This window comes from Lepidochelys kempii, chromosome 1, assembly GCF_965140265.1.
Source record: "Lepidochelys kempii isolate rLepKem1 chromosome 1, rLepKem1.hap2, whole genome shotgun sequence".
Taxonomy (NCBI): Eukaryota; Metazoa; Chordata; order Testudines; family Cheloniidae; genus Lepidochelys; species Lepidochelys kempii.
The window spans coordinates 122761458-122772009 of record NC_133256.1 but is presented as its reverse complement, the minus strand read 5'-3'; the positions used below and the strand labels follow the sequence as shown (position 1 = coordinate 122772009).

Sequence of the window (10552 nt, the reverse complement as noted above, 5' to 3'; positions counted from 1 at the left end):
ATGCCTTGTGACTCAGTAAAGTATGCAGGGACTTGCCCATGTGACTCCAAACTCCATTTTGCTGTAACTTTCCATATTAAGAACAAAGAGGTGTTCTTATACCTGGAAAAGACTATAAAAGGCTGATGCCTCATCTCCATCTTATCTTCAGTCCTGCTTCATACCTCTGGAGGAACTTTGCTACACTGAAGCTTTGAACCAAGGACTGAAAGACCCATCCCAGCTGTGGATGTACTCCAGAGACTTGATTTGAACCTGCAGTTTATTCCATCACTGCTACAAGCCTGAACCAAGAACTTTGCCATTACTGTATGTAATTGATTCCATTTAATGAATTCTAGCACTCATCTGTTTCTTTTTCCTTTTATGAATAAACCTTTAGATTTTAGATTCTAAAGGATTGACAACAGCGTGATTTGTGAGTAAGATCTGATTTGTATATTGACCTGGGTCTGGGGCTCGGTCCTTTGGGATCGGGAGAAGCTTTTTTCCTTTACTGGGGTATTGGTTTTCATAACCATTCATCCCCATAACGAGTGGCACTGGTGGAGATACTGGGAATCTGAAGTATCTAAGGGAATTGCTTGTGTGACCTGTGGTTAGCCAGTGGGGTGAGACCAAAGTCTGCTCTGTTTGGCTGGTTTGGTTTGCCTTAGAGGTGGAAAAACCCCAGCCTTGGGCTGTAACTGCCCTGCTTGAAGCAATTTGTCCTGAATTGGCACTCTCAGTTGGGTCCTGCCAGAACCAGCATCGTTACAGTTTACCTGCTGCATCCACAGGTTCAGCCAATCTCAGTTCCCACTGGCCACGGTTCGCCGCTCCAGGCCAATGGGGACTGCGGGAAGCAGTGTGGACCGAGGGATCTGCTGACTGCTGCTTCCTGCAGCTCCCAGTGGCCTGGAGCAGTGAACCATGGCCAGTGGGAGCTGTGATCGGCCGAACCTGCGGATGCAGCAGGTAAACAAACTGGCCTGGCCCGCCAGGAGGCTTACCCTCACGGGCCGCAGGCCAAACGTTGCCGATCCCTGCCTTAGCTCAAAGAAAGGCAACTCTGTAGATTAAGGGAGTGATTTAGACATCTGAGAGTATCCACCAGTTCCTGCAGGTCCAGGACCAAACTCAGAGCAGGAGAGCTATGCACCCACTACATGAGATGAGTCCATGGTGAAGAACCAAATCAAGCAAGATTGTGCAAGTGGAAAATGACACCCCACATCTCCAACCGTGTGCCTCATCTAGACAGACACAATTACCTCATATTTAAGTATTGAAAAGCCTAGTGGAAATAGCATCTAAGACTTTCCACCTTAATATCTAGCTAAGAATCCATATCTGCCTGCTTTTCCTGATACATCACAGAATGATACACACCTTTTTCTTCAAAGACCAGGGCTGATCGCAGTGTACATAGAATAACTAGCAGCCAATTCTTTCTTGTTCATATAGGTAACAGCTAGAAGCGGTCAAAGTTCCTTTTCCTGGAAAAACATCCATGTTGTCATTTAGTCATATAAATATACATTGCTTTGATAATTTGGTAATTTCAGATCAACTCATTTCCCCTGTGCATACGAAACCCTTAAATAAATTAGTCCTTATCTACTTTTCTTGCTCAGGAAATGTTGTATTTCACTGATTATTGATTACTATGTACAATGCCTTAACTCACTTCATTTTGCAAGAGTCCACTCAGTTCAACAAAAATTACACTTTACTCACAGGATGAAAGCTGGGAATTTAAGCCCCGATCCACAAAACGACTTAGGTGTTACAATGTTGAGTGTTGTGGCACCTAAAAAAAAAAAAAAAACCACAGGAACAACACTGCAATCCACAAGGCCTAAGTTAGGTCCCATGGCTCCTATATGATGCAGTTTGATACTGTGATCCACAAAAGCCAGCACATTAGGCAGGGAGCTGCCTAAACTAGCCAAGGGGAGATGCTGACAAAAGGGGTGTGTCCTAAGCCTCACCCCTCTCACAGACATAGACATCTAAATCCAGGCTGCAAGGTCATGGCCGGGTTGCTATCCTTGCTTAGCTATCCATGAATGTGAACTCCTCTCCTAGAGTCTGGAGGCACCTAAGTAGTTTCTTATAGGAATGAATTAGGCTCCTGTCTCACTCCAGGATGAGTGACTCCACTCACTCAAGATGGCCAGTGGTAGTGATTGCTGGTGCCCATCTTATAACTTTTAGCTTAGCGGTCAGAGTGCTGACCTGAGTTCAATTCCACCCCTCTGCCATGGGGGGATGGGGTAAAGGATTTGAACAAGGGTCTCCCATGGAGTACTCTAACCACTGCTCAACAGGTTATTCTGATGTGGGGCTCCCTCAATCTGTCCTGTTGAAGCTGTTCCACTATGGATAACTAATGAAAGAGTTATTAGAGCAGGGGGACTATCTCCTTGGTATCCTACTTCCCAGGTGGGTGCTATAATCACCAGGCTACAGTCATTCCTACACACACTCTCTCTTTTTGGCCTAAGACTATTTAAGTGTTTATCCACAGAAGAAGGGCTTCAATAGGACAGACTGAGGGAGCCCCACATCAGAATATCCCATAGCTCAGAGGTGAAAGCACTTAACTCTGTGTGTCAAGCAGAGAGGGGATAATGAACCTGGGTCTCACACACCCCAGGTGAGTGCGCTAACCACAAGGATTGATACAGTCTCCCACAGTATTCTTGCAAGCAAGTTAAAAAAGTACGGATTGGATGAATGGAAAATAAGGTGGATAGAAAGCTGGCTAGATCGTCAGGCTCAATGAGTAGTGATCAACGGCTCAATGTCTAGTTGGCAGCCAGTATCAAGCGGAGTGCCCCAGGGGTCAGTCCTGGGGCTGATTTTGTTCAACATCTTCATTAATGATCTGGATGATGGGATGGATTGTACCCTCAGCAAGTTTGCAGATGACACTAAGCTCAGGGGAGAGGTAGATATGCTGGAGGGTAGGGATAGGGTCCAGAGTCACCTAGACAAATTGGAGGATTGGGCCAAAAGAAATCTGATGAGGTTCAACAAGGACAAGTGCAGAATCCTGCACTTAGGACGGAAGAATCCCATGCACTGCTACAGGCTGGGGACCGACTGGCTAAGCAGCAGTTCTGCAGAAAAGGACCTGGGGATTACAGTGGATGAGATACTGGATATGAGTCAACAGTGTGCCCTCATTGCCAAGAAGACTAACGGCATATTGGGCTGCATTAGTAGGAGCATTGCCAGCAGATTGAGGGAAGTGATTATTCCCCTCTATTTGGCACTAGTGAGGCCACATCTGGAGTGTTGCATCCAGTTTTGGGCCTCCCCATTATAGAAAGGATGTGGACAAATAGGAGAGAGTCCAGTGGAGGGCAATGAAAATGATTTGGGGGTTGGGTCACATGACTTATGAGGAGAGGCTGAGGGAACTGGGGTTATTTAGTCTGCAGAAGAGAAGAATGAGGGGGGATTTGATAGCAGCCTTCAACTACCTGAAGGGGCGTTCCAAAGAGGATGGAGCTCAGCTGTTCTCAGTGGTGGCAGATGACAGAACAAGGAGCAATGGTCTCAAGTTGCAGTGGGGGAGGTCTAGGTTGGATATTAGGAAAAACTATTTCACTAGGAGGGTGGTGAAGCACTGGAATGGGTTACCTAGGGAGGTGGTGGAATCTCCATCCTTAGAGGTTTTTAAGGCCAGGCTTGACAAAGCCCTGGCTGGGATGATTTAATTGGGAATTGGTCCTGCTTTGAGCAGTGGGTTGGACTAGATGACCTCCTGAGGTCTCTTTCTCCAACCCTAAATCTTCTATGGTCCTGTGATTAAATTTACAAAATGGGCCAGATTTTGAATAGGACCTGGTATGCCTGGAAGATCAGGTCCCACATGCAACGTAGGTGGTCAAACACCTATCTTTCCCCAATTCATGAATTGCGCTGAGGCTTAGGCAGGAGAAAGGCAACAGGACACTGGCCCTAGAGTGAGGTGGAACTATGCATTCCCTGAGCAGAAACATAGGTGCTGAAGGAACTTTTACACTGAGAACATGGGTGCTGAGTGAGTTTAGGCACCTACAAGGTTCAGCAGGATTTTCTGGATCACTGGGGAGCCTAAGTACCTTTGTGGATCCCACCCTCACTGCTTGATTCAACTGGATCACAACAGAGTTGCCGAGGAGACACTATGTTACAAAACAGGAAGTGAGGGTTGGAGCATGACTCCAGGCCATAATACTCTGAGTAACTAAGACAATCCTATCATGACCATTTTACTAAACATCACACCAATTTTTGTTTTAAATGGAGGATGTTGGACACTGATTTGCTTCTGAATGCCCTGCCCTAGCATTCCTTTTCAAATTAGGTAAGCAAGAATCCTTGCATAATTTTCAAGGCACTTTATTGCCTATTGGTCTATGCCCTATCCCACAAGACATTTAACACTTTAGCTTCATTAGTATTCCAGCAGATTACTTAACACTGGAATTATTGCTGGACAGAACACCGATCACCTTGCTGACCAAACATTATGAAGGTGCTGAAGATTTTATTTCTCAACTGCAGTTATATAAAGTATTTTAAAATATAGTGGTCCTTGCATAGATACACAAACTGGGGAGGGTGCAAACAGCTATATCCTTGGGCAGAATGATGTTCTATGTCCCAACATCCCCTGTACCAGTGATCACACCAGTTAGTAGTAGAGGCAAGCGCTTGCTGCTGCCCTTAAGGGGTGGTATAGTGGCAAGTTTTCCTTGTGTGCCAGATACCTCTTCAAATGGCACCTGGCGCTTCTCCTGAGATCACATAGCTTTACATTGCCCCCTACTGTGGGCCAGAGTCCGATGGGCACAATCTGGTCCAAAATTATTAGTACCCATGAAAAATTATGACTCGCAGGCACAGCTGATCTTTACTTAATTTGTCTTTTTTTTTTTAAATGACATTGTGTTTCCAGGATCTAGTCATACCATTGCAGTGAGTTGACTAGAAGAGTTGACTGCTGTGTAAGTGGGGGAGAGAGGGATAGGGTCTTCTCTTGGATGGAGCATTTAAAAAGCCATCTGATGTCAGGAAGGGCCAAGAGAATCCCCTGGGTTGCTATCATTTGTGTTACAGTATTCCAGCTGCCAGAATTTTCCTGGGTGCATTTCGCCAGCCTGACACTCCTGGGGTGCAATTCACAATTTATGGAATCCTGGGAGCCCTCGGCTAATGCTACACCATTGCAGTGCCTGGAAAAAACAATCAACATTCTTTCACAACAAGTAAGGCCTGCTGAGAACAAGAAATGGTGTCATCCAGTAATGGCTTTGTATTCATGAAGGAGTATAGATATTGTACCATGGCGCTTTGGTCCTTGAAATAACTCATGACAAAAGAAGTCAGTCAACTTCATAGCTATACAGAGCGCTTTATTTTACATCAGACTTTAAACATGACTTCAATATCTGTGCCCTGTATAATGAATGATTATACGTGACATTTTGATGCACATTTGGGAATGGAAAAGTGATACAATAGCACAATCAAGTGTTTATAATTCGCCCAAGCCCATGTCAGGACACCAGGCAGCCAGGCTGGTGAGCTGACTGATTTTCTTCAGATGTCTGATTGAAAGTGCACTAGTTCCCCATTCCGTCCCTTCGCAATCCCAGCAATGGAAGCACATGCTAGAAAGAAGAGGCATGCTGCTTCCTTATGCTGCTGCTGCACTCACGCCCTGCTCACTGCAGGCAGGCTGAGGGCTGAGCCTTTGCCTGCATAGAAAGAGAAGTCCACTGCTCACTCAATCATCCCTGGCTCTTGACGGTCACAACTGGGGATAGAGTGAAGAATCCAGAAGTCCCTCTCATCCAGGGGAAGAAGAGAAAAAAATCTGACCCAGAATGTATTGCTATGGATTTCCAATATGGAAGAGACCCATCTCTGTTCCCACCCCCACTCCCAAAACTCCTAGTGCTGAGTTTCCAAGTCTCCCACCTTCCTTTCTATGATGAGTAGCAGTCTGAGGGACAGACTGAGGGTATGTTATTATTCTTTGTATGGTGCCCAGTTACATAATAGGTTCCTCACAGTGACATTTAATTAAACAAGGTTCTTGTCTCAAGGATCTCACAACCTACAATTAAGTGAGGTGAGAACAAAGGGTGGGCTAGGAGCCAGTTGGACAGCATTAAATAAATAAGATTATGCCATGACTCAGGTACTTGAAGCAGACTTCCTACAAACAATTATTCTTCTCTCCTCCTTTTTCCTTATGCCTTGTGGCAGGGGCAAGATTTTAGGAGGGATTTTAATGAGGTCAGATTCTGGGAGAGCATTCCAGGCATAGGTGGTGGCATGGAATAAGGCACTGTGATGTTTGTGTGGGAGAAATAGGGAGAAAGCAGTCAATTTTAGGAGAGGGAAGAGGCTGGGGTAGTGCAGTGAGAGACCTGGGCAGAGATATAGAGCCTTGTAGACAAGGACAAGAACTTCGAACTCGATATACAATGCGATGAGGATCCTTTTAAAGAGAGATGGGGATTGTAAAAGAGCGACATTAGTGGAATGGAGAGAGGGAAGGAGAGAGGAAGAGAATATGGCACACGAGAAAGAAAGAACATGGAATATGAGGGAGAAGGAACAGACTCTAAGCAGTGGAGGAAAAGAGGTGCCATGTCTGCCACAGGAGTGAAGGGAGGGAAAGAAGGTATAACAAAAGCAATGAAGTGTGTGTGTGTGTGTCTGTCTGTGGCCATCCATCCTCCTTCCCTCTCTCTCTCTACCAGAGAGATTATATAGAGCATCAGTCAGCAATATAATAGGGTAAGCCTGTATCTCAAGGCCTGAGTGTATGCTGACTCTGTGTGTATGCTGACTCATACAGCGTTCCCAGGATAATTTTTGTTTCAAAAGAACTTTTTCAAAATGCACTTTGTAACATGATCACAGTTTATTTTCAACTGCGCACAATTTGGCCTCAACTAAAAAGACAAGACAGAAATAAAGACAGTGAAAGGTCAAAAGGTTCAGTGGGGCAAAATAAATAACTCAAAATGGAGAAGTAGGACTGCCAAAAACACTCTTATGGGAAATCCAAAAGCAGAACCACCATCAGGTTCAAGTCAACATATTTGAAAAACTAACGTAAATCAGAGCATATCTCATCACAGTTACATCATTGTAACATGAAAACATAAATCAAATTCTGTCTTCAGAACTACATAAGTAGGTCAGGGCAGAACTGGCCATAAGAATTTTTTTAAAACTAGGAATGCTGGAGTAAATAATAAAGAAGGCTTATGCAAGAGCATAAGGAATGTTACAAGCCTACGCATTCTGAAAATCTGTTTTCACTTCTAGTGTTACCTCATTATCTGCGTCTGCTAAAATTCCACTCTGGTAGCATGCTGTAGAGCCAAACATGGAGAAGAAAAATTTGGTTCTAAGTTCCAAAAGGTGCATAGAAAAATCTTCAGATAGATAGTTTTACAATTCAATGAACAGTTCCTGTTCAAAACAGCTCCTACATGGGCTATGCATTTATTTTGTGTGCTATAAAGTGTTAATATTTAAGCAACATATGAATATTGTGGGATTCCTTTCACACCCAAGCCCGTTATCTGTTTAAAAAGAAAAAGAAAAAAAAGTCAATCTCTAATTGATTGCTTTGGAAGCATTCATATCTCATGCAGTCAGAACACTCACATTATAATTTATTAACCTTCCCACATCCCTAAAAAAACTCTACCCCCAAGTAGAGCTCACTATAATCTGAAAAGGGAGAAGAGCCAAGTGACTCCAGTAAGTTCAGTGGGGAGTTTACAATTGCTAATAGATTTTATACAAAAGGTGGACAGATATCACAGTGATTGGCAGCAAGACAAAACCCTAAGGTTGATTCCAGATCATAGAACACAACTCAGTAATTCTCCTGTTCTACAAACTATCTGTCTTAGGGTTTATATGGCCTCCATTACCATAGGGTCTGAGTGCTTTTTATTGTATTTATTCTCACAACACCCCTGTGGGATAGGAAAGTACTCTCTCAGTTTTACAGTTGGAGAACTGAAGCACAGAGAGGTTAAGTGACTTGCTCCAAATCATACAGGAAGGTTGTGGTAGGGCAGGGAGGCAGCAGGGGCTAAAGGGGATGGATGGGGAGCCCGGGGAGGCAGTGGAGGACAAGGGCAATGGATGAATGGATTGGGAGGTAGCAGGGGCCGGGGCACCAAAATACAAGTTTGCCCAGGGTGCCATTTTCCCTTAGGCTGTCCCTAGCAGAAGAAGGCTTTCCCTGCTGCCTTTCACGTGTAGCTACACACCTCAGTGAATTTGGATGCAGCCTACCTTTCACCATGACACGTAGCTACACGTAATCTACATGCCACTGCAAGCACTGGCAAGATCTAAGTGTTGACTCTTACTGCAATCTGTGAATTGTGTTCTATTCTCCCAGCAAATATTTTTTCAATACACCTGAAGGTGAAACAAAATGACCAACAAAGAGAGAGTAGTTTTGAATTCACTAGCTATAGCTAGAAATGTAATTAATTAGCTGAAACATGTCACCCACTTGTAAGGGACTAAAGAAATATTTCTTAATATGTTTTTGCCCTGCTGTCATTGGGTTTTAATAAAAAAGTTTTAGTTGTCTTGTAAAAATGTAGCTACCCTGGCATTATTCAAAATGAGAGAACTAACATAATTTATGACAGTACAATAGAAAAAAAGAGTGATGTTTGCAAAACCAATACAACATATAAAAAGAAATAAGGGCCAAAAAGTTGAACAAACAACTATAAAGGACATAAAAGTCCAGAACCATGAGGATCACAGCTGCATTTAAATCTGGGGGCAGAGGTGCTAGATTTGAACCAGCACTAACCAATCTAGAATGTTTAAATCTTTTAACTGAAAGAAACAAAATTCAATCACCTTGAAAATCTCCCCTGCTCGAGGTTCCTTTGCTAAAGATGCCTTGTCTAGCCCATCATAGGCGGAAGTCACGTACATTTCTGAATAATCTTTTCCACCAAAGCAGCAGGAGGTGATCCTTGAAGCAGGCAGCTTCACAGTCTGGATTCTTTTCCCTAGAGAAAAATATATTTACTTACTTTAAACTTTCTGTAATTTGCTGTTAACCAACTGGACAGCCAGTACTGTGATTGTCAGACTGAGCCTTTTACAATATGAATATAGTGTTTCCCCATCAGAAAGAAGCAGTTTCCATAAGGACAGTCTATGGGGAAATGTGCTGAATTGATTCAACAGCACCATCACTTAATTTTACTTTTAGCAAAGCTGTTGTCCTCTGTCTCCACGCTGCTCCATTTCTTTTTTCAAATGCAGGCAATACTAGGGTGTGTGGCAGTGAGATCAGAAAATGGCAGGCCATGTGTTGATTGAAGCACTAGTCTTGAAACAGCAGGTCATTAAGGTGTTTCAGCACTGAAGAAACTCTTAAATCAATTGCAAGTTTACAAAGCAAACATAATGGACTGTACCATGGAGTACCCAACACCGGACACTTTGGGTCAAATTCAGAGGGGGAATAAATGGGAGGTGGATGTTACACACCAGTAAAACAGCACGAGCAAGTGAGTGAGTGTAACTTATTTGCCAAGGGGCTGGAAGGGTAGGGTTTGCAGCAGGAGAAGCAACAAACAGAAAATAAAGAAGGTGAGTTTGCTTTTTCCTCACACCTTCTTACAGTCTCCTGCTGGTTGCCTTTCCTGCGACAATCCCACCAGTCTGCCCTGTTGACACATAGATTATGCCAGTTTACTGAAATCTAACCATCTGCATCATTTCTGACTTTGGTCCAAAGTTTCTGTTTCCCTTAATTCTGTATTACATCACCAAGTGACCAAGGGTATGTCTACATGGATAAAAATCTCTCAGCGTGGCTGTGGCTGCCCCAGGTCAGCTGACTTGGGCTCCAGGGCTAAAAATTGCTGCGTAGACTGGAACCTGAGCCATGGGACCTTCCACCCTTGTAAGATCCCAGAGCCTGGGCTCCAAGCCACGCCCAAATGTCGAAACAGCAGGTTTTCAGCTCCAGAGCCCGAGCTCCACAAAGGCAAGTCAGCTGCCCTGGACCAGCTGTTGGGTTTTTATCCCTGTGTAGAGATGCCCATAGAGAAACACAGTTATAATGGCAAGGAATCAAACACATATGGCCTCAGAATTCTCTGCTGGTGTAAATCAATATAGCTCCCAGAAGTCAAAGGAGCTCTGCCAATTTACACCCGCTGAGGGCTTGATCCAAGATGTTTAACTCATAGTTAAAGCCTCAATATCCAATTAACAGTGATAGCAACTACTATTATTTATTAAGCGCTGGCAACGTTCTCAGCTCTTGACAATGCACAATGGCCCAGATCCACAAAGATTAGATTCCTAAAGTCCAGTGATTTCCAAGATGGCTGTGGTCCCTAGTACCTTCAACAGTTTACCAATCTAATAAGCAGAAGGAAGACAGGATTGTTCAGGCCTGGAAAAAGCGTAACTTCGACTTTTTTATTTAAGGTTTGTTTTTATTCCCTTCCTGGGAGTTTTTAGGAGAGATTTGGACTGTGAGGAGACA

General features: G+C 43.8%; 1 protein-coding gene across 4 annotated transcripts in view; it reads right to left on the bottom strand.

The window, feature by feature from the left end:
• Positions 1–6897: 6897 nt before the first annotated feature.
• The window catches only part of LOC140914782 (regucalcin-like), a 28885-nt gene continuing 25230 nt past the window's right edge, over positions 6898–10552 (bottom strand). For all 4 annotated transcript variants that reach the window (XM_073353439.1, XM_073353447.1, XM_073353456.1 and 1 more), the window contains 2 exons: positions 8902–9056; positions 6898–7586 (listed from right to left, as the gene is read on the bottom strand). In XM_073353439.1, coding sequence (XP_073209540.1) covers positions 7536–7586; positions 8902–9056 — 206 coding nt within the window. In that variant the 3' untranslated portion in view covers positions 6898–7535. The remainder of the gene's footprint in view (positions 7587–8901; positions 9057–10552) is intronic.